Here is a 26,238-nt window from a genome sequence, read left to right as displayed (position 1 = left end):
TTGGATAATTTTCTCCTGTCTAGTTTTAGCCACGACGACTATTCTCAAGAGAATACTGCATGTTCGTTTAAACACATTGATATCAACAGTCCGCATTGAAACATCGTGGTTGAATAAGTTTCTTCTCCTCTGCACGGCAGTGAAACTTACGAGTGCTGCTTTTCTACTTTCTCATTTACTTTATCCTGTAACATCGGGATTAATTCGAGTACACACAGGCTACGTCACAACGTTTTATTATAATCCTAGAAGAATAATTAGAAAGCATTACCAGTTTCTATTTAAGCGGATTACTAACTAATTATTATATTTTTTTAAATATTGATAACCACACTTTATAAATGGATCACAGAACACACCAACAATCTTTTCTCTTTTATTTACGTCAAAAACGTGTCACTAAGTATTAAGCTCTTTGGACTCACAGACGATCAATGGATTTTATTCTATTGGATCGATATAGATTCTTTATGAATATTGGGACCTTTCATTTTGCTAATCAAAATCAACGTGAAAACTTGCTTTAATATAATAAACTGTTTTGAGAATTCTTTAATCGTCATACAATATTAAATATAAAGACACCGCTGGTTCCGTATGTAGACTCTACTGAAAAGTTACTAGGTATGTCTATAACTATATAAAGGACTGATAATAATTTTTGACATTGACACATCCACAGTATTTATCGAAAAAGCTTTTTCACCGTCGTATTTCAGTAAGAATGATTACATTTAAAAAAAAAAAGTCATCAATCGGGCAAACTGTGATTTTATAAATTTAAAACATCAATACACACAATGCTGAATAATTTATTATATTTAAATCACAAAGACAATTCTATAAAACTTTTGAAAGACACAATTGCAATGCAAATCTCAAGTCATGCTTTTGACCAATAGTAATTAATGGTTGGCTTGTTTCTTGAATACCTAATATTTTTTTAGGAAAAAAATATATATTCGTACCGTCCATTGATAGAATTTATTGTCCGTGCCCACCCTATCGCCCCACCTGTAGTGAATGGGCCGGAGCTTACAATGAAAAATGTAATTTTTTTCTCTATGCTCCTTTTGTCAGTGGCAACACTATATTTCACGTGGAACAATTATCATTGTCTTTGGCACCTCGAACAGTGCGGTTACGTAGCTCAAAGAATCTTTTGTGTTTTTCAAGATTTTTATAACGTTTTTGTTTTTCGCAGTGATTGTAAAAGAAAAATTGCTCAAATTATTTTACGTTTACGCTTTTTCTTAATTATGAATATAAAAAAAGAATTATGATAATCTATCTATCGTACTTCCTCCTTTTAGGCGATACAAATTATTTTCTTTGTACTTTACATCTTCAATATCTAATAATAAAAACAATATTTATATAATATAAATAAGTACTATTGCCAAATAATGCTACTTATTATCTCTATTTAAAATAATAAACAAATACTTATTCCCTTTAAAGATTGAATTATAAGAAATATATTAAAGTCGAATTTAAAGTTTACATTAAAAAAAAAAACCATTTTAACCCAAAAAAAAATTAAAAAATGTTTTAAATGTTCTGTCACGTGTACCGAGATGCACCATTCCTTAAGAAATTGAAACGCTTTATTTTGTTCTTCACCAAAGCTAATTCTAAAAAGACCTATGAGTAAACTTACATATTTAAGATATGTTACGTTTTAATTATGTTGTCTTCTTAGTCCAATATTAATTAACCATTTTTATTAACATAAGCATGTTTAAAATTTCATACGCTATCAACGCCATTCGCCAGTCCACCTACTTATAACATAAAAAAAATTAAATACATATAGATCCTATAAATACGTAGGTACTTTGGTCCGGGTTCTAAAACTGTTTCGTTACAAAAATGGCGACTTATTTTTTCCAATAAAAGAGTTACAAATTGATTTATAGTAATTATTAAAAAATAATAAATATACGACCATTATAGAACGAAAAGGAAAGCGGGATTTAGAGTCGATTTAATTTTGACCAAAATTTACGACTACCAATAAATAAAAAGCGTTGAATCGACTCGCGCCATTGTCGCCATTTTTTTAAAACCATTAAAAACTTCTGTATCGATGACACAAAATCTATCGAACTATTAAACGTATAGCTATCCCTTTCTTTCCTCTGCAATCTAATAATGAACACGATAAATAAAAATAGATTTATGCGAGTAAAAAATGTTAAAAAAAATATTAACACGCGTAACAAATTTCTTTAAATAAGCAAATAAATTGCGTTTCGATAAAAGTGCCATTGTTAGTGAGTAATGTTGATTTATATGAATATTCATATAGATTTTAATTTTTATAACAATATGGCGTACGTATTTATTATATGTTTTAAATTGAATGCATTGAATTGATATAAAATGGCATGACATTAACGAATATGTTGGCCGCACGTGCACATACTTTAATAGAATTATTTATTTATATCAAGGCTTCGTTATGCATCGTATTGATTTTAAATATAATGTCAACAATTACTCAGTTTATATTTTCGAATTATATTTTTTTACTGAATAGAAAAAGCTTATCAAGTTAAATTTATTCCAAAACTATTTTATATTTTTCATACTCCAGATCAAATCAATATTCAATAAAAAGGCTGCTCTACTAACAATATCATATTTACATTGAAAACAAAGTAAATTAAGCCTTATTCCACAGACATAAAGGCTTTTTGTGTGTACGGGTACGTAGAAGTTGCGACGAGACGGTCGGATGCGCGGTGCACTGCGTGTCATGTCTAGAAACGATTCGTCGCTAAACAAACAAGCTTTTTAAATGCTACCTAACTTGTCTTTTTTATATCGCCATTTGAATATTTCCATCGTTTCGTAAGGTTCGTGACACGACACGGCACGGGCATCACGTGAGAGATATTTATAAAGAAAAGCGGTGTATCGGCAATATAGCATTATTTCCAATTTAATGATTGCTAATACCAAACCGGCCCCGGCGGCACGTCACTCCGCCGTCGTTTATGATCATTTCGTATCGCCCAATTGTTTGTATAGTAACCTCTGGGTAAACTAGTATTTGGAAAATTACATTTTTATCGGTACATTTGTGAATAACTTACTTAATCACAAAGATGAACGCTATCATTATTCATAATTTTAAACGTATTTCAAAAAATATATTTAGTGTACAATCATACGTGATGTAAATTTTAATGCAGTGCTAAATTTTGACACTTAAAAAAATAACAATAAACCACCCCTTAGCCATAAACAAGTAGCTTCTGAAATGTTTAACCACAAACTGTAAATAAAGCCGTATCGCTCGCCATAAACAGCAAGAAAAAACGGTCTAAAAAACTTCATCAACAAAAGTGTCAACTAAAAAAAAATACCCCGCGATCACATGCAAATGTCACCGCGCGACTCCGCTCATTACCGCGCTATAAAACCATAACAACAGTCATTACGCGCACAATTAAAAAAAAACTTCACAGTAACACTGGGCGAGTGTGACGAAAACCGCTTACGGTGCTCCCACATAGTTTGTTTGCAACACAAAAAAATACTTAAAAAACGAGGGCGCCTCCGTCTTATGCAAAAAACTTCTTACGTATTCACCCCTCGTGAATTTCTATTTTTAATGAACGCTCGTCGTTTTTTTTTTTAATACTCGACGCAGTTGTTTTGACGGATTGCAATCTAGCCACTAATTGCTTTTCCTCCTCGGGGTGAGCATTTTACCTCGCGAAATTACATTTTATTAATTGAATAATATTAATGATACTTCCTTCGGGCGATCAATCTTTAATGACGTTTTTATTCGTCGTCAGAGGAGTGACGCGACTCCTCTCCTCCGCTCAAGAGCACTCGAGTTGATTTTTTTTCTAACGACCGCGATCGATGTTAATTACGTATCTAATGGCTCCCGTGATACACTTCCATTAATAATACGTCGGACGACATCGTCCGCTCTTCCAAGATTTAATAACTACGCATCGCGTACGAGATTAATAGTGCATCTGTGCCGTGCGTTATTATAAAAATATGGGAGTACCGTTGCCCCATTACACCGCCGTTTCTATTACGCCGCACCTAATCTTACCGCAACTTTCCAATAGCTTCAAAAGACACATTACATGAACAATTTCGTTCAAATCCGAACTTAACCTCGAAATATACATAATTATAATAATAAAAAGGTTTAGTTATTACAGAGGCAGACAAGCGAAACAAAGTACCTCATTATAATACAGTACTTCACGCGAATGAATTTAATCCAAAAATTTACGACAGCTGCCGCGTGGAAGCCGAGCGCGAAATGTCAAAAAGTTTATCTATGTCGAGCTAACTAAACAAACCTTGATTCATTTCCGAACGAATAAAATGCGCCTATTGTTCTCGGTCGTTATTATAACTTCGTTTTATTTAACCATTTCATTTATTATTATCATAACGATTTTTTTCGCGATGGATCCGCGTCGCTGTAATTTCTTTTGTTCCGCACGCTGACATTGTTTCTTTTTAGGGTTTTTTTTCGCTATGTATGTGCGTGTGATTTATTCTCCCTTTAAAAACAACACCCGTGCGAGTTACGATTAGCTCGGAAACCTAATATCTAATTACTATGTGCGGGCACGTACGATCATAACTCGTATGTTTCCTCCTCCGATGTGGTTTATGGAATTGGATCCTCATATTTCGGTAGTTTTTCGTTGTTTATATGTAGTTTCTCGATGACTTACGCTTCCACGTAATACGATCTTAAGTTAAGATGCCTAAGCTGTATAAAAAACAAGTTAGTTGTCTATGCAAATTAGGAAGTGTTTTTATATGCAGGCTCCTCTCCCCAGAGACGATAGCTAATGTTGGTAATTCCAAATTCAATCATCTCAAACAAAGGAGGTCTCGCGCAGCTAAATGGCGTTTTTTAATCGGATATTATAATTAATGTTCCTTTTGTCGCGTGCTGACGTGCCCCGCGCGAACAATGGGATTTCTAATAGAAGGAGATATAAATATTTTTTTCTCAGAAACAAGAAGCTACCTGACGATAAAACACAGACGACAGGATCGTTCGGACTGCATTGAAATATATTCATCAGACTTTTGAATAATTTCAACAAAATATTTCTCTACGATCGAATGACTATTTCTACTATCGATAGATACCTACGTATACATATGTTTTAGGAAAAATATACGGAAAACATACACCATAACAGAACAGTCCTCTATCCATTAAGACTGCTCTACGCAAAACTTTTGTAGACGTAAATTTTTTATCAAGCGAACTAACCCCTGTCCGTAGTCCGAACCCTTCTTATCCTAATAGTTAAAATGTATAATACGTAGTCAGTATTTTTTTTACTTGTGGGTATAGAGTAAGCAATAAAAAACTGCATTATATCACTTTACCCTCCCTTCATTATATGTCGCGAGGGTCTGCGGATGTGTGCGTAACTTTTTTTTTATTAGATAAATATCTATTACTTCTGATTATAAATTACTAAAATACCGTTTTCCAAAATGTTAATTTATTAATCATTAAAATTTTATAAATATCTATAAAGTAAATTGAAGTACTTTTTCCATAAAAAATATTTTTACATATGATAAGGGAAGTGAATATTGAAAAATAATCAAATAATAGATGATATCTCTAAAAATTTAATGGAACCTATTAATTTAAAAATAGAACACTAAACATTTTTAAAAATAAATCTTCCCATACATTATGTGGAACAAGCAGATTTTAAAATACACATATATATAAGGACAAAATGTTGACAATAAGAGATAATATTTAATATTTAATCGTAAAGATTAACACGAACGGCACGAGTTCTAGTGATATTTTTCTCGAAGCAATTAAACGAGTACCCATAGTCCTATAAATTACGCTTTGTGTCCCATGTATTGATTCATGCCCTTTTTACAGAAGCCATAAAAATAACGACTGCCTCTCAATTATTATAATCATAAATCGAAAGGGGATATCGCTTATTGATTTTCATTTTAATCATTTTTATCCATTTGAAACCTCTCTTTTAATACTTTTTCTTAATAAAACATCGCCCGATTCTTACTTTTGTAACGTAGAGTTTAACATAAAGAGGCTTCATAGTTTATTACTTACATAAACTACTAAAATTATAAACGTGTTATAAACATGGCATATAAAAAAGACAGAAGCCTTCGATTGAAATGATTTTTAATTTAAAAATGAAGCTGATTCCTATAAAATGTTACCCATAAACAATATAATATTAGATTCGAGTAAAACAAATAGACATTAAGAGCCGAGACCGTGCCGTATCGCCATTCCACGCCATAAAAATAATCAAATATATTCGTTCCATCTCATTTGGCGGCGTCTTAAACGATTTCTCTCGTCCGGCCTTTATTACCGAAAACATAACTTCTCATTTTCTTTTTTATCCCCTACTCGTTGCGCCTCCCGGGTATAAACCTACGCAGGGGTTGCCTACTGCATATTTTTATGTATCCTCGAGGATTTCGCCTCATCTCTGCAACCCTTAGTATATAATGACGTCGTTCGCTACTTATAAACTTCTTTAAAAGTTTCGTGTACGCTCTCTCAAAAATAACGAGCTTAATCGAGAAATTAGATTAAAATATACTGAAATATTTTTATATTTTTAGTTCTTATTTTAAGAGCAATAAAGACGAAAATAAAATCAATTGAATTATATATGAAAATAATAACACATTGTTTCATTTACACGAAAAACCGTACATAAAGTGTTTTATCAGTGGGAGCTCACATATTGCAAGGGGACGGGATTTTTGCCTCACCTAATGCGGTTAATTTCCTTTTTCCTCTTTATTTATAGTAATCCCTTTATAAGGTGATTACAGAGATGTGTTTTGTGGACGTAAAAGAGCGCAACGTGGGGTCTTACACATACCATATTTTACAAGGCTTTTTCGTGGTAAAAAACAATAAACAGACATGGATTATTATAATAAAAATATATATAATACTTAATAATGCTTACGGGTTACATTTAAATCAAAATGAAAACACTAGTTCTATATGCATAGCCTATTACAATCACAAGAGTACAAAATCCAAAGTAAACAACATTTGACAACGATTTGACGCGATGTCATTTCATTATGAATTTACGAAAAAAATTGCGTTTTAACTGCGACAAAGGTGCTATTGGAACTTTGGGAGTAACATTATAGCGGATATAAGTATATTATAAACGAAGAACTGTTAGCAGTACAAGGTATGGCTGAGCTATTAGCAAGTTGTATATAATAAGTAAATATATAATTTGTTATCTTTGTTCTTTCTCCGGTATAATAATACCATCGTTTATCCCAACAATTAACCAAGACTGTAATCCAAATTTTTTGTAGCTTTAGATACATAAAACACAATATCAATATACAATAATTTCACTACTCATATATCTGACTTACAAGTATGCTCTGTATAAATACGCCCGCGTCTATAGTCGAGGTTCAACCTTGTTTCAAAGCAAATTTCTTCAAATTCGGTTCAGTGGTTTGGCGGTGATAACAGGCAGACAGACAGAGCTATTTTCTCATTTATAATATTAGTATAGATTAAGAAAAGTAGCTTCTACATATCTACCGCCATTGAGTAAAAACCTTCTCTGCTTTTAAGAAGATGTGTTTAAAGTTTATTTCATCGCACAGAGTCTACATTGCATTTGAATGTTCTATTTTTGATTTAATTATAAAGATTTGTGCAGTTCAATTATTTAAAACGACGTAGATTAGAAATGAATCAATTGATTTTTATATATTGATCTAAACAATTCAAATCGCGAACATTACATACAATTTTTATTTCGACCGTTAGCCATCACAGGTCCGTAAATTTATTCGCTTTTATTGAAAGTCGATTTAAATGAATGTAAATGAAGAAGCTACACGGCCAAATTAGAATGCAGGATAAACGTGATACAGAAACATGGCTACATAATGTGTCCTTGAACGACAAAGATTCATATTAATGTTATGTTAGTTATACGCGGACGTCATACTCGAAACAACCGCTTAGTATAATTTTACGGAAAATTTTCCTATAGTCTATATGTTTGTAAACTTGAAACAATAGCTTGGTTTCCTTTAGAGGTTTTATTTCCTAGTGTCTAAAGTGTTCTACTGCAAAGAGTTAAAAAAACATTTGAAAATGGAATGCTTTATTTTTAAACTATAAAATTATGAGTTAATAAAATGATTAGTTTTTAAAACGAACCGCTTTGTAGGTATTCATAAGACTATCTACGTTGTTGAGCACATTTAAGTTAGTATTTTGATGCCTCGGTTATTAAAAATTCGTTTCGTAAAATTTTTATATTTATTATGTCGTTCGTAGTTTCGTTTCAAAGTATATCGGTAGATTTGGTTACAAACCATAATATACGATGGGTAGGTACTACGGAACACTTTTAAATGTTTTTAGAGGGTCCCGTTGGATGACATTGAGGCGAAGAGCCTTGACCCAATGTTTGCAACTATTCATTGATTTTTTAGCATTTGCTCCTGTTCGTGACCGCATCTGCTCCGTATTTCGTTTTTTTAAATGTTTTCAAAACAAACATTATACTTCTTAAAACAAATTATTTTTATGACAAATACCAGGATATAATTCATTTAAATTCGAATATAAATATTCAAGATATTAGTTCTATATGATAGTGAGCCTAAAATAATATCAGTGAAGTTAAAAAATTATATCTTAATATTTGCCCCTTGAAACGTAACGAGTAAACCACTGTGTATATGTATGAGTATATATCGTCATTTGACTAGAGTGCCTTCACCCTCTGCATATAATTGCATGTTTTTGTCTAAAAATATTTCGCCTCAAGCTCTGATTTACGCATCCAAGGTGTGCAATAATAAAGCCGCCTTAGAAAATATTATCAGCATTTCGTGTGAAGCACGAATGTATGTCGTAACACCTTAAGATTAGATTCATATTTGATCGGAAGTGTAAAGGGACACATCATATTTACAGAAAACCGTTGAGCAAAGAAACTGTTTGGGGAGTTTCACCACTCCAGACCCTCGGTTTTTTCGGCAATTTTTCCTGCACCTCTTTAATTATATAGAAATGGTTTGCTTCACGACGCCTTTGATCGCTCCGGTGATCTAAGTGAAATTTAAAATGCACCTAAAAGGAATTTAACGTCCTTTGTTGAGTTAAATTCTAATTAGGAAATGCAGACAGTTTTCTACTTTGAATAATGCGACGTCTTATTGGATTTCGTTTTTCTCGAAAATATATTTTATTACAATTTCCAATATGGATCAACATGGTATTAGCATCATTAACTTAGGATTATTGTATATTTACTTCTTTAATTTTAGGCTGAACCAATTTGTACATTTATTTACTCACTTCTAAACTATGTCATTAAAAAGTTTAACAATATTTAATATTCTAACAATACCTTGTCCTTTTTTTTAAAGGCAACAATAATTATTTTATATTATTTTCAAAGAAAAAGCCCGAGGTTTAAGATAAATATCCATTTTCTACAATAATAATAAGATTTAGGCGCCTCATTCTTGCGGTGACTTTGTTTAGCACAATCGTTATTAAAACATACCATCTCCCCTCTAAGAAAGTTGACTCATAATAAAGGCCGGTATAATTTTTTCCTTTTAAAACTTTTTGATTAGATGAAACGGGGAGGTTGGGGGTGGAGCGGGGGGCGCTCGCAGCGTTGTTCCAATATCGGCTATTCTAATTGTTGTATTCTTTTACAATTCAAAGAAGCGTCTTGTTTGTATTTCGCTTAAAAAATCGTGCCTTTCGAAATGTGAAATCCTATCTAATTAATCCCGTTTGATGTACAAAAATCGATACCGACAACCCTCTTGCTAAAAAGCCCTTCTATCGATTAAAATTGAAAACATCGACAGTTGAATTTGACACGCTTTTATATCCGACATGTCGCTTGCAAAACCTATTTGTATCGATTGAGTTTAATTTATTTTATTTGCACAGCGGGGCTTACTTACACCTCAGTTAAGTGACAGATTCTCTTTGATCAGAATGAACAAATACTATTAAAAAAATAGAATAAATACAAATTTAAACATATGGAACTTTATGACCAGCTATTTTTTTATTCAAGAATTCTAGTTAGATTGTATATGATTTATACAAAATTATATTATTTTCATACAAAAACTATAGGAATTAGTAGTGAGTTTAACTCAATATGTTTACGTATGAAACGAAAAATATAAAAACAACTACGAAACGACAAAGCTGTGCATGTAAAATTCACAAAAATATTTTATCAAAAACATAATAACTCCCCGAAATATAAAATGTCACGGACGTAACGTCATTTAGGGTTGTCCCCTGTTTTTTTTTTCAATTTAAACCATTTGACAAGGCAAGCGTCGATCGCAGTGGCCTTTCCGATGGCATACAATACAAGTTTTCAATAAGATTGGTTACACTACACTAAGCAGCACAATCAATCAAAATTGCGTCGGTCGATCGGCTCCGGCGCACAGCCCTGCCCATAACCCACGCTTTTACATGCGCGGGAAAATTTTAACATTATTATATTTTACACAGTAACAGATTATTAAAAACTTCAAAATCATACAGCGTGCTCTATTAGTTTAACTCGAAGTTAGAAAGTATTATTCCATTATGCTATTAAAACAATTAAAATACATAACATGTTTGTTAGTAATTAAGAAGCTATGACGGGTTAAACGGCGCATGTAATGTTAACAAAAAGCCGCAGACGTTTACACGGTAAATGCTATAATAGGCGTTTTTTAATAACTGTCTTCACGTAATTAGTTCACCAATTAGAAGTTTCTTTACAATGCACTGTCAGTATCCATTATTACACCTGCCTTTCATTGTTTCTGTAAAGGGTTATTATTGTAAACGTGTATATGTATATATATATTTATCTTCAAATTTTTAACGTAAATGTTATTACATTTTATTTTATTTACACATTAAATATGATTAGTTTTAATATAAAATCAATTGAAATGATTTGCTATAGCGTAATAAACAATCATTCAAGCATGGCCTTCATAATAATTGTGTTGAAACGCGATCATAACGATTTATATGTACTTATCGAGTATTTAAAATTTTCACAATATTAATTAAATTAAAAAATGTTATCTTCGCACGGAAATTACAAATAAAAATCGAAATATTTTTTCGTAAAGAATTTATACGAGAATAACAAATTGTCAAACGGGGTTACCATGTAAACTATAATTACCTACGTGGAACTTTGTAAAAATTAAAAAGAACAATAACTAAAGCAAAGGGCCGCTTAAAAGACAAATGAATAAACGTTCCGGAACACGCGGAGGGCGGGTCTCGTGCATTAATAATTTACTAATTTGTTGGATCTACGGTAAAAATTCTACCTTACAATTATATTAATATTAATAACGCTTCTGTACGGAGTTGAAATTTATCAAGTTTTATTTAACAATATCGTTCTGTAATTTAATAAAAATGTACTTTCTTAATCATTAATAAACTTCCAAAGTCATATACAGATAAAATGATGTGTCAAAACGATTTTACAACCTTTTGAAATGGGACATGGAATAAAAATATTGACAATTTTGTATTAAATAAGTAATATTTATAATACTCGTTGTGTTAGAAAACAAAAATTATTAATAAAATTATTGTCTGTGATATCGATATACAAGATATAATTACTTTGTCAATTTTAGCTTTTGAGGCGAATTTAATACTAATATATAATTAGTAATCAAGACTATGATTAGTGCTTGTTCAGTGAGTCTATCTCTTGTCTTTCTATACAAACTATTTCTATTCAATCAGGCATACTTTGCTAGCTTGCTAGATTTTTTCAAAGTTATTTTGCTATACAATAAGGCTTTCTTATAATTTGCAACTATCAACCATTAGTCGTTTGTAAAAATTCAATCAAACACTTAAATAAAAACATCACATTCAATTATTATATTTAGAACGTTGATAAAATACTTATTCTAATGTATAAACTCATTTACGAGTTCATTTTAACGTTAAAATTCATAAAAGACCTATAAAAATGATTCATATAAAAATATACTTCCTACTACTAAATTTTCACTTTCAAAGTCCTGAAGGCTTTGCAATGGGGCATGAAAAGCCCCCATTTAACGCCACGAAAACAATCCCAGCAATAACCGCTAAGCGCTTTAATGCCTTAATTACCAACACTGACCTACCTCCACTTTCCCACGAGTTTTCCTCCCTCCTAATTGCGCAGCCCTAACGAAGGCTCGGTTAACCCTACGAACATGCAAATTAACCCTTTCACTGCCGCCTGTTTACAAAGCCTTATTGAATTAAAGCGAACCGCAACTTCGACTTAATAATACAAGGGTTGAGGGATGATATCTTGTTTGTAAGAAGATTCCGAGGTTTTAATTAATGACTCAACCCTTCCGGCGCTCTGTTATTAGCTGACGTTTAAAGCATAATTATAGACGGCATTGGGGTAGCGGGTCAGTGTTAATGCGTCAATTGCTGTTTATTAATTTTAATGAGCGATTCTTTGTGAGTTTCGAGCGAAATCGAAGACAATATAAAAAATACAAATTAACATTGTGTTTGTAGTCCTTGATTCGTTCTAATTTACAAACATTAAATAATTTATATAAACGCATATCTAAGTACGAAAAAAATAAATTCAAATGAATACAATAAAAAGTTGTTTGTGTAAAATCATAAAGTCTCAATAACAAAACTCAACTGAAAGTAGAAATTAAGTCAAAAGAAAAACAAGCGAAGCGTCCCCGCAGGCGTCAGACGGAAAACCTCTAAAATTCAAAGGAAAATCAGAGCTGAGCTAAATGAGCGAGTGTCCGCCCCAACTCAGTTAATTGCTTAATCGCCTCGTAGGCGGGCCGCTTAATTGGCCACTGACCGACCGCTTAAATCCGACAATTCTCGACAACTTCCGACGAGTTCCGACAAGTTTAAGCGTCGGTAATTACAAGGCGAGATGTTTAATTACGCTCCGTCGGGCACTTGGACGACCAAGAATTAATTAGAAGTTTAAAGTCGGGGGAAAAGCGAGGGTTGAATGAGACAACTTTTAAGGAATGGAACTGATTTTATTTTCTTTGCATTGAGGGATTTTGATTTGTGTTTATCAACAAAATGTACAGTTGTTTACATATATAAACATTACATTTAAAACTTCAATTTAATTTGTAATATATTGAATATAAATTAAATTGAAGTTAATATTTAATTTAATATTCAACTAATTGCAGTGTGCCTATCAGGTTTACAGACTGCATAATACCAGTATATCCAATTGCTTTTATTGAATACCAAAATTAAACCGTCAAGTTATTTAATTGTTTATAAATTTACTGTAAATATGTCCATAGTTTATTGAATACATTACAAACCGATTGTACCTTCACATTAAACTGATGGCATGCTTGTAAAATGACGATTCAAAAGTGCTTTCAATTACGACCTTTCGAAAGAGCGTTCTCGAATAAAGTGAATTTTAAATTGAACGTTATCCAAAGTATTTTGTAAGCTCGTCCTTATTTCAATGTCATTCAAGTATAATTGTTATTATTAAGTTTAAGTTATTACTTCGATGAAATTATCGATATTGCTAATATAATTGGTGAAATATAAACCATTTGACACGCGTTTAGAAATAAAAATTTAAAAGAAAAACGAAAGCTAACAAGTCTCGATTACAAATTACACAGGCCAGTGTCAGTTCGGCGACCGAACAGATTTAAGGAGATGAGAAAAATCTAATTACACCAAGACCTTCCGTTGCTGCTCTTTAATTGAGAACTTTTAGCACCACCCTCCACTCGAGTTTGCATTCCCCCGCCCGAGTTCCGGCGTCGATTACATTTTTTTAACATTTTTTAATTCCGTTCGAGGTTTTTAATTTTCTTTACGCTCGCCTTGCTTTTATGTAGCACGTTTTTTTCTTTCCGTTCGCCAAGAGATATTTCTCACCGCCATTATACGGGCAGTAATGAGATTTTCTTTCATTATGTTTAATCTCCCGATTAATTCAAATGTTTAATCTCTTTTCACCTCGCTTCTTTATGGCCGGTACGCAACCGTAACGAAATGGCGGAATGGGCGTCGCGACGGGCCGCGGAGTTTCGTTACGTTTAAAAATAATTAAGAAACGTGACTTTAAGCAGATAGACTAAGTACCTCATCGAGCTCACCGGGGAAGCGAGAAAATCGGCCGATTAGGTTTTCTATAATTTAATTCACAACGAATTCAAAACGCCGAACGGCTCAAGATCGGTAGTGAGACGTGTTCGGAACGCCAATGGCTGGTCTAGAGTCGGCAAATTGAAAACACCTCCGGCGAGGCTGTAAACACGTCACGTGATTTAGGTTTTAATCAAGTAGGGACGCGCAGCCCGCCGTAATTGTGACAAATCCTCTGTTTGTCCGAGAGGAGAAAACTTTTAACTCGACGGCGGAACGGCCGTAACGGCTCCTCGCACGTGCCCCGCCGAGGGAGGCGGTTTTTTGTCGACACATGTGCTCCCTTCCGCTCGAGCCCCGACTTGAGCCTTGATTAATTTTTAATATTTTTTCTTCCAGTTCACGTACACCATTTTCACTTTTCCGCTCAGATAGCCCTTTCTTAAATCGAACAGAGATCGCGTCACGTTCTCATGTATTGACTTATGATTTAGTGAACTCTTGCAGTTTGCTATGTAAAGTTTTTATCTCATTATTACTAATGTAAGGCAATTGTTAGCTAAACGTTTCTGTCGCCCGCGCTACACCTACATAACTCATTAGTGAATTAGCAAGACTGGCAATTGTGTCAGTAATAAACTCAAAGAACGCTGAACTTGATAGAAGCGGCATTTTAAAACATGCGTCATAGCATTTTATTTCTTTTTTCAAAATTTTTAAAAGGTCTTGTTATAGAGTATTTAAATTTAATTATGAAAAAAATTTTACATATTTTTCAAGAAATTATATTAAGATTTTATATAAGATTGCTAGAAGTGTCGTATCTGTGCGAATTAATGTTGTTTGCAGCGTAACAGTAATCTGTCGCAATTATCGCGTGGCGCATATCCCGATTAGACGGCGCGACGGCAATTAGGTCGGCGGACATACGCGTTAACCTGCAATGAGGATACGCCTAAACACTACTTCATTGCTTCAAAACGACCGCTCTTCTATTACTCTTGCATTAATAATTTCAAGGATCTAACCGAAATCTGACCAGAGATGGCGAACTACGCTCCCCTGCTTATAAATCACAAACTCACTCTTTGTAAATTTACCTTCGCAACCCACCCTCGGAGAGTTCAAAGAGTGCGCCGGCCGGGGCAATGTCCAAATTATAAATTCGCATTAGAACGGACGCGCACGGTTCGTTTACCATTTCATTTTGGTTCAATATCGCCACTCTACTTTGTTCCACACACACCCCTCCCCACCCTCCCGCACCCGCGTCTTAAGACGCCGGGAAATATCTGCGTTTTAAGCTATATTTCTTTCATCCCTCATTTTTGCAGTTCGTAGCAATCTGAAATCCAACACGTCCCCCGTAGGGGTCCCCCTCCTCCGGGTGGCACCCCCGACGTATTCTTGTACCCGGATAAAAAAGCGATATCTATTTATAAAATGTACGCAAGCGTGTACGTAACGCGTATGGACGTGGATTAGCGTATGTGTGAACGCGGTTGTGTGCGTGTTCCGCTCATTTGCAAACCGTCTCCTGAGATAACGTCCTCTAGCCGGTTATCCCGCTCATATTGCCCCCTTCCACACATGATTACTGTGTATATCTATGGATATTTCGCTGATGAAGGTTGCTGTGATGTGAAATATAAAGTTTGGTTTTACTTTATAAAATAGGTATCGTAGAAGAGTTTTATCATTCAAAGCTTGCGTGAAATGTAAATGTAACGTTTAAGTAAAGTTTTGAATTTAGCAATTAAATTGTTGATAACAATTTTGAGTGGTACGAATACAAGAAGTGAACTGGGTAGTCGGCGAGTGAGTGCGAGGGAGGCTGCGACGTCGGTGTCGGCGCGGCTCGGCGTCGTTGCCCGCGCTCACGTATGAACGTAATTATAAAAATTGAAGGCAACTTGAGCTCCTCGGCTCTCCCTCGCTCCCGCGGAGTCGTGCATTTTTTCGTACATATTAAACTCCCGCTCCCCGCGCCGTTTCACCCCGCGACTCCTCTTTTTAATCGATTTTCCCAACACAAGGGGTGAGCGCTCTGGGGTGAATGTAATTTTTTATGCGTTTTTTTCCATCGGAGGAAACCGTCGCCGGAGGTGCCATTACGCCACGGCCTGTTGAGAATGTTTTAATTATAAGGCATTAGCGCGTTTTATGATAGCACTCCCGCCCGAGTTTATAAATGATCGAGAGCTAAAGTAATTAAATATTTGAATGCGGTGAGATTTCCGCGGGGAGTCGGAAGGAAGCGAGATAATGGACGTTTCAAGCCACTCGCGCGTTGCCGTGATGGATATAAAATTCGATCAAATTATTGCTTAATGGTCGTTCAAATTACTATGGGGAGTGGACGAAGAAATGACTTGTATAATATTTGTATGTTTCTTTTTTTAATCAACGAAATATTTTTGTTTTAATCTTCGCCGTTTTATTTTCACACAGGCTTTCAAACTGAAATCACTTCGTTGTAGTGACTATAGTCGTTGTTTTAAACAATGTGGTAATAAAAAAATATTTAATTATTGATGACTGACTACTGACCATTGTGTTATTTATATAAAAAAATAACATATTCATCCTTATAATCATAAATATTCATACAACTGAAAAATCTTGCGTACTTTACTCACGAAATAGAATTACTAATTATTTTTTAAATCACGATACAATCATCAATATATATTATTTAGACGTAACAGATATATATGAGCCGTTCTCAATTAGACATTCAAGTTCCACAAATACAGTCGCGTTACTAGCGTGAACAACGTTAATTCTATTAGAATAAACCGGATGAAGTACTTACACGGATAGTTCCGCAAATTACTGACGCCTATGGTTTCACAATATTCACCCTTGCTTGAACAGAGACTTGGAATATTACACTAATAATACTTTTATGCATAATTTAAATACACAAGACACAATAAGTGCAATCCGTTATTACATATATTTCTATAAAATCATGTACGAGGATTTTACACTTAACTGGAATTAGAATTGTCAAATACGGTTTTGTACGACATCGACAGATATGTATAGAGTGGGTTGTAGGGGGATTTGGAAGTGCCGATTTTAAGTCGTTGCACAATACTTGATAGATTTTTATTTTTTACTTTAGCTAGCATACAAGTGTATCGCAGTAATATCATTTCTTTTAATATCTTATGTCTGTAAAAGTCAAAAATAAATATAATTTGTTTTTCTATTATTTAGTTACCTTCTGAATATTATTTAGTTCAATTAAGTTAAAAGTTGTAAAAACTACCTAACTATGAAAATATTCGAAAATGTTAAATTCTCACGCCTAAATTGATTTGAGAGATCAATTTAAATGAGTCATAAAATCGCAGCAGCCATTGCTATTTTACAATGTAATCTGATAAATATTGTATTTTTTGCAACTATGGTCTGACATAGGTACAATAATAATTAAACTTAAATGATTTTTTTACGTTGCCACAGTTTACATTCCCGTAACTACGCACATAATGCTAGTACCGCACACGAGCTGTCGTGTCTGATAGTCAGTCAGTCGTCCAATAGCATCATAAAAGTGTCGCATATCACAATTGCGATAGCGGACTATAATATTATCTCCGACGCAGTTCTCCAGTCTCCGTTGAAAATACTGCCGTGTCCGAAATCGGTCAAAAAGACAACATCTTTAGTTTAGCCTTGTCAAATAATCTTCAGCAATGTCCAAACAAAATATGGTTTTAGTTTAAGGAGATTTTTTTAGCTCTACATCTGATAAAACGATATCCCTTCTTGACCATATTACATACACAGATTATAAGATATATTTGTTGTTTCAAAAAATTAAAACTTTAATTATATTAGCAAATCGTGTAAATTATATAGGTTTAATGTCTCGCCCAAGCCGCTGGAAATGTAATGGCATTACAGTTTAATATAAGTAGCATTAACATACTATCCTCAAACAGTGTAATTACAGTATATCCCTATGGTACACGCAATGTAATACAATTTACTATTTAACAGTTCATAATTTAAACTTATTTTAAATTACATTTTATATTAAGAATTTTTAAGGCAGATTATGAAAGCCGAAATGGCATTAAAAATTAAGTGTTCGATTATCGAAAAAAAAAAGGTTTTTTTTTTAATTTTAGAAATCTGAGAATCTGTATGTTGGTGTGATTATGTTCTCTTCATTCCTATCGCTCATCCTAGTACAAATTATGACATTGCTTTCAAACTTGGAGTCATAACCGCAAACAAAGATATGTTCGTATAGTTTTTAACAAAAATAAACAAACTATAGTCGCTATGAAGGTCAAAAGATAGTCGATAGTGTGAAAACTGGAAAATAAATCTAATTAGTTTTCATACTTTTCTCCTCACTAATAAAAATACAAGCAAAAATAAAATAATATTCATTTCACATTTTTTATATTCTAGTACTTTAAAATAAACAGGATAGTTTAATTAGGACGAATGAATACAGAAAAGTAAGACTTTCAATACATTTTACTTTAATAATTTATATTCTCGAACCACTAAAGGTATAAACTAAAACCGAATAAATTCTTTTCTTATTCCCTTACTCTAATTGCTTGGACTTGTGCGACACTGATGAGACAGTGAGTTTCTCTGTCCTTAGGAATTGTTGAGTGTAACTGAATTGCAATGGAAAAACGACTTTATCTCTTAAAATTTAAGAACTGTTTTCATAAGTACCGTTTCAGGTAAAACTGTGCTATTGATAATGTTTACTTAGATTGATTTGACGATGGAAAAAGGTAGTATTCTTAATAGTGTATTTATATGAACATTTATTTCACGTCGTAAATTTGCTAGATATAATTCGTCGTATTATAAAAGTTGGAACAATATTTGGAGAAACAATTCTAACTAAATTATAAAAACTTTTTTATCATTCATAAATATATATATTTTTAAAAACCCTATAATAGTTTAAAGATTTAGTATATTAATAGTAATGCCACAACATTTATCGTAGTTATATCAAAACGTTAACTTTTCCCTAACGTTAAGGGGAAAAGAACACACAAAGTTGGTGACACTCGTGACCCTGACAGTAAGTTAGAGAGGTCAGCGCGGTCTCAGCACTTGTTTGGCGATCCACTTTAATTACCATCCATCAGGCAGACGGAGCTATCGCTACATCGCGAATGCGTAGACCGTACCGAATACGGACACGGGACGCGAAGTAATTGATGTCGCTAATATAAGCGTCTTTTACGACAGGAGACGTATCCTGCTAACTCATTTGCGTACAGTATACGTAAAATATAACTATTAAAATATACGATACGATAACACTGGCATTTAAGTTAAAAACTTTTTTTATAAGAGTGAGCAATATCGACGGCACTTTCGAAATTTAAAACATTAATTAAACATAATAAAAACCGTTGATTAGAAAATGATTTAAATGCGGACTTATAGCGGAAAAAAAAATTATTTAAACTTAAAAGAAGCAAGTAAAAGTTGATTGTCATTAAGCCGCCGGAGTAGGGCATTGTGATCTATTCTAAGAAAATGGTATGAATGCTGAAAGCTTTAAACGAAACTTCGCATAATGCGTGGCGTCCTCTAGTCCAATAATAGCATCCTTAATGAGATGTAAATGAGCGAAGAAGTAGCCGACTCCGTTCGCGTTATAATAACGCGTAACGACCTACAAGTCCGGATTAAGAAGCCCTTTGACTTAAACCTAGGCACCGAGTGAAATCGCCCACCTAATATTCCCACCTATTTAACATATTCAACTCTATAGATATGTATATAAAGTTCATTTTATACTATCGCCAGTTGATTATTAAGTGCTATGTGGCGGCTAGCAGCACAATAGTGTGGATATTTTGAAACTAATTGGCAGAGAGGGTTGCGAATTAACGTCACGGCCACGGCGTGTCGTGGTAACCGGCTTTGTGCTTCCCGAGCCTGATAAATAGTTGAGTTTACTTTCAATTATAAATTAAATTTACTCTGCTGAATATCACGTGTATTTATAAATTGTTTATTTTTGGACTTATTCAACTAATACTTAAAATCTGAGAATCGTTTACCCACTGAGCCTTCCTCGTGCAAATCTATTCAACAGACGTCAAACCCTGCCCCGTTAGCGTTCATTTAGAATCCTTTTTGATATGTCGGATTCATTATCGTGAACATTGTTAAGCGCAATGTATGAACAATCTCAATAGGTAAGGTCTCATTACAGCAAACACGATCGTTCAATCAGGCAAGCAATTGTTAGCAGAGATCGAAAGCTACGCTCCGATTCGCACAACATTATTCAAACAGATTCCTGTGCTGTGCGCTATTAAATTGACTGGAATCGTGGAAAAAGGAACTAAAATATAAACTACGCGATATTTTCAGAAAGAAAGTAAAACAAAACGACTTAAATTATGTATATGTCAAATTACCAATGTTTCAATTCACTCATTAAAGATTAACAATATTACTTAAATATGTGTTATATTAACACAGAAATATCAGTCAAATATAAATACCAAAATTGAAATTAGAGTTAGTTGACCAGTGCAGGTTCCAATCTATTGGTTATACGAGATATATATTATGCATTCGTGAATATAAGACGCATAAACCAGAGTCCGAATCAATTATAGAGGCGGGCAGGGCTCGTTAGAAACGCATCACGCATCTGCGATCGGCCGCAGTAAGGTAAACAGAATATATCTGGTGTTAAGGCACGGAAAACAATGGAACAGCCAAATTAGGACTTTGTAGTTGGAAGGAACCTGATTGATGTTTCTTTGTATTATCTTTTCGGCTCCGTGATACATGCCAATGTGTTTGTGATGATAATTTAAGTGTTTTATGAAGTAGTTTCTGACTTACAAGTACATGTTATAAACTTAATGAAGCTCGCTCGTCGCAAAAAATATGGTTTTAATTAAGTAAAACTCGACGTTCAAGTGCTAAACTTTTATTGGTACGTCTGTGTCCAAATGTATAGAGTATGCAAGTAGAAACGCAATTTACCTAATTTAATTTTCCGTAAACTGTATAATTCCTTACTTATCCTTCAATTAGATACATGATACCAATACATTTAAACTTTTTACCGTTTTCAGTAAGTTCTTCTTGTCTAAATCTTTTACGTTCAAACTTGAACAATACTATTTTTCATTTTTTGCAGGTGGAAATCCACAACCACAGCCTCAGCCTCAAGGGTTGATTGTGGAAACAGGGAATGGTGCAAGCGTTCTCCAACTACCAGCAACAACCCTGGAGCAGATACGACATATCGCGGCTGATCCTGGCGCTTCAACCTTACGCCTGCCGCCGCCCGCAACGGAGCTCCCAGTTGGTGCTCGCGAGTCCGACTTCGATTTATGCTACGTTTGCAAACATTGCAAAGTCGCCTTCCCATCAGCCGCACCTCTACAAACTCACCAAGCGCGCTCGTGTTACGCCGGTCGAGAGGCTTTGCGAGGTGTCATCCGAGTAGTTCAACCAGCGCTCGAGTGCAGAGTATGTCCCGGTGAACGGTTCCGCACCGCAGCAGACTTCCGCCGACACGCTGACACTGACTCTCACCTTCGCCGCACCGCACCATCGTCGCAGCCAGCCGTGCCGGAGCCGCTCAGCCACGAAATGGAGGATGTCGTCAATCAGATAACGTTACTGGCGGCTCGCGCCGCGCAAGATGCCTCACCGAAAGATCCCAACGTCACCTTCTGCGCGCCGGGATCGCGTTTCACGCAGCCAGGCGAACTCCCTCTCGCCAGCGCTGGCCATTAATCCTAACTAAGAAATGTATAGTTACTACTACTAGTAGAGCTCCTCGCTCTCACCGTTGTTCAACAACGCAACAGTTCACTATTAGCTCTTAACGCTTCTTTTCGTTGATAAATGTTGTCGCAGAAGCGGCACTTTCTTAGTTATACGTTTAAAGCTTGTAGTTATGTAAGTATAGGTTAATAGGGAGCCGACCGACGTTGCGAGTTTTTGTACGCAATGCAACGCAGAGGGGCGCGCACGCACGAGGCGTGCGGCGCGCGGTCGGCTCCCACGTCGCCGCCGCGTACTGGGAGGCGGCGGCGACGGCCCGCTCGGCCGCATTTCGGCGCCGCACTTCATATCATACGTTAGACAGGTTTTATTATATACGTTTATCGTTGCGGCCGCACGCAGACTGCGGCCGGGCCGGGTGACTCGATTCTTTACCATCTTCTCCCAGGTAAACAAGTTCCTATCTTTATGGCATATAATATTATCGATATTGATAATTACGATTTAATTATTGTTTAAAGCTATGTAATACATACATATAATCGTTCTAATTTTAGGCATAGATACGTTCTCGTAAGAAGTTCCTGATGCATCGTAAATGTATGAAGATATATATACGTATATGATTTTTTTAAACGTGAGGCGGTATTAGGTACGTACGTATGTTAGGCAGTAGTGCGGTCGTCCTCTCGCGCGGGTTTCACGCTCGAAGAAAATGTGTCCCCACGAAATTGAATCAAACGCGACCCTCCGTATTAAGCGGCGTAACTTCTGACGGAAGTGGCGACGAGTACGAGCGCGTACTCAGGGCCGAGGTACGGATCGGACGCGAGGGTGCGAGCGCGCACACTCGAGAGCCGCCCGTGGAGACGCGACGACACCGCGTAGGCTTATTGGTAATGGTTAATTATAATAATTATTATCGTAGCAAACTTTTCCAAAACGAACGAACTCGAAACTCGGGCTGCGCGCCAGCGCTCAGCCTACCTCGCAAACAAGTGAGTTTATTTTGGAACTAAGTGTGATTCTTGAATTTTTATTGATATTGTAATGATTATTAGTAGTGGCATAAGTGAGTCGAAAGCAATGGAGGTACATGCGGCGGCCGCGCGGCGGCAGCGCGGCGAGCGCCCGACGCCCGACGCCCTGCGTTCGCCTCAATCGCATGTATATTCATCTCTTTTCTGTGTGCGTGAAGTCCCTTATATTTTCGATGGCACAGATCACGTTATTAAAAATATTTTACATATTTACATTTTATCTAGTGGAGTGTAATACAATATTTTATCTACGAGCGAAACCTACTACAACATTGAGTTAGTTCTTTTGTAAAGTCCAATGTTTTATTCCACCGGTAGCCGGCGGTCCTTGTTATTTGTATGTGCGATGGGAAGTTGCTTGCGCGCGTTGCGTCTATTTATGACCGTTGACAACACTCGTCTGTTAACTTATAAAAATACTTATATGTGCGTGTTATTTCGAGACCGAACAATATATATTGAAACGTAATACAGAAAGTGTCAATAAATGTTTATTAAAATAAAATATAAAGTTAAAAGTAAAAGTCATAATCTACACCGCTGAGCCGGACGCGCAGCTCGCAGCGCGCGCAAGCATTGTTTCCGACGCGACGGCGCGCGTTTTACTACATTATTTTGTTTACTGCGTTAATAAAATTATAATGTAATATTTATTAAGAAAATTCCCTATTGTTTGTTGAGGCGTTCGCAAAACTCCACCGCGTAGCTTCGTCTGTCGGACGGTAGCGTTAAAGAATATATTTATTTTGTCGGTTTGTAATCGGGAGTATACTGTACGAGTAAGTTTGAGTTAGCGTAGGTGGACAAGTCGGTAGTGCGATGTTGTGTCTCCGCGGACGACAGCCCGCGGAATGAATCATGGTTCCTATGTATATTTCAATATTATCGCATCTAGAGTTTCACTATACTTTCCGAATACAAATTTTAATATTTAAGATTAATTCGGATTAGTCTGTTGTATCTGCTACTAGAGGTGCCGCCACGGCCTTGTTGTTTGTTTAGTTATCCAGGATGTTTTCATTTGTTTCTATATTTTTGTAAGGAATATTCTGCACTTTTATATTATCTATTGAAAATTTTGTTATATTAAATATTTATGTATCGCAACCTTCATCATCCTCTAGATGTAAATCGTTAAAAATATAAGTTTACGATTGTAAAAGGTAGCACTCGCGTCTATCATAGTTCCTATACTGTATTGTAATACTAAATTATTTTGAAAATTCTTTCATAGTGAAATGTACCGTTCCTATATTGTAATCTGTAACAAAATTTTATGTAACTGAAATAGACCATGTGATGTTTAATACAATTAACGTGTTTATTCGATGCCTGTTTATTTGTGGTATGTGAGGTCAATTTACTGGTTATATTTGTTTATCGAGTAGTTACGTCCGTGCAGCAGCGCGCGTAGTCACCTACGCGCGGTCTACGCGCCTACGACGCATGCCACCCGTAGCCGACAACAGATTACGAATACATTGTCAAGTGTAAATGGTAAAAATAAACTCAAAGTTAGTTTATCAGAAACTGGAGTTTTATTTTTGTTACACCATGTATACGAGTTTATACTGATGTGCTCATATCAGCGATGATTTATTAAATATTTATTTATGAAACAATAAATGAAATATAAAATTATACCTGTCAATATTTATTTATTGGACAGATAAAAAAATATTAAATTATATTGATTTTAATTTTTTTTTTAATAGATGCTAAAGCTAATTTTCGCAATATCCTTATTTAAAATAAGAGTAAATAATTAAAAACATAATTTATGCCTTCCTTCCTATCATATCCTATCATCCTATACCACTATTTTGGAAATAGGTACTCACTCGTACGGTTTGGAGGAGTTCTTCTGCTACTGGTGTTCCACTGTGCTTGCAGGACAAATATATTTTAGAATATATCCAGACTGTATTGCAACAAACACATGACTTTATTTCACCGCCGAGCATGAGAAAAATCTACATACAATCTTAGCAATCAGATCCATGAAATTATTAATAAGACAAAGAAATAGTAATAAAATAATTAACCACTTTATCGTTAAATATAACAAATCTATATAAAACAAACACGTCTACACGGATTTTATGGGATTATTAATTTAAACATTATTAATTTAGAATGCATTAAGTTACTTTTTAAATTTTTGACTCTATCTATACAAATGAATAGACAATTTTGCACGATTGTTATATAGTTGATGTTATATAGATAAATTGAAAAAATAATAATGATAGGGCAAAGGCATTACATTAATCACACTAGTTTTTGACTGATTTTTAATAAACGTATATTCAAGAAAATATGTTGCACCAATAACGATGACATCATTATTCTATTCCACTATAATCTGGCAACATTGAGATGTTGAAGTAAGCAACTGAAGCTGAACACATAAGCTGGCTTAACGTTTTTACGAAGAATAATTGATTTGAAGTTTATTACTCGAAGACATGAAGATTTGATGAAATCGCTTCACCGAGTCACCGAAAAGACCATTATCCAAAAAAAAAACTTTGCTTTCTCGTCGTCCATTTCTTCTATAACGAATAGTCTGACAAAGCATTAATTATTTCCCTCGAATCATTGCAAATCTTAAACATAGTCTATAATTATATCCAAAAAATGAGGTTATTAGATCTTTAAAACGAAACACAATTTCTTAAAAAATATTCAGTATTGAAATATATACGAGACCAAAAACCAATTTAATTGAATAATAATAACATCTTATTAATAACTATAATAATTTATCAATTATATCTTCTAATATATTATGGGTATATAAAAGTAAAAATAGTATTTATTCAAGTGGACTCATAAACGCCTTTGGATTTTAATTTCACAGTATTTAAATATATAAAGTATAGCTTTACTCTGGTACGGAATGGAGATTCTATCGAGTAGAAACTTGGTCGTTAAACTTTCATAAACATATTTATATAATAATGTTTGTATACCTACGTAGAACTGAAAACAATATTAAAATAAAATTATATTTTTCGTATATCTTTATTTTCATTCGTTTCGGAATTAAGCATGCGTGAAATAAATAAATTAATCAATTTAATTGAATCTATGATAGTTACCAAGTCTGATAAAGTATTGAGTTCGATTCTCAATTATATATCACCTTATACAGACCAGATGATAGTCGTAAAAGTAGAAATTTTTGTACCAAAACCTATCCAGTTGCAACAA

At 34.5% G+C, this 26,238-nt stretch overlaps 1 protein-coding gene across 1 annotated transcript in view; it reads left to right on the top strand.

Annotated features, from left to right (window-relative positions):
- The window catches only part of LOC113393897 (zinc finger homeobox protein 3), a 110,747-nt gene extending 86,195 nt beyond the window's left edge, over positions 1–24,552 (top strand). Inside the window, exon 5 of the mRNA XM_026631006.2 lies at positions 21,387–24,552. Within this exon, the coding sequence (XP_026486791.2) occupies positions 21,387–21,991 (605 nt within the window). The 3' untranslated portion in view covers positions 21,992–24,552. The remainder of the gene's footprint in view (positions 1–21,386) is intronic.
- The last annotated feature ends 1,686 nt before the right edge of the window (positions 24,553–26,238 follow it).

Source organism: Vanessa tameamea, chromosome 16, assembly GCF_037043105.1.
Source record: "Vanessa tameamea isolate UH-Manoa-2023 chromosome 16, ilVanTame1 primary haplotype, whole genome shotgun sequence".
Classification (NCBI taxonomy): domain Eukaryota; kingdom Metazoa; phylum Arthropoda; class Insecta; order Lepidoptera; family Nymphalidae; genus Vanessa; species Vanessa tameamea.
Note: the sequence above shows the minus strand (reverse complement) of the source record. Positions and strands in the feature narration are given on the sequence as shown.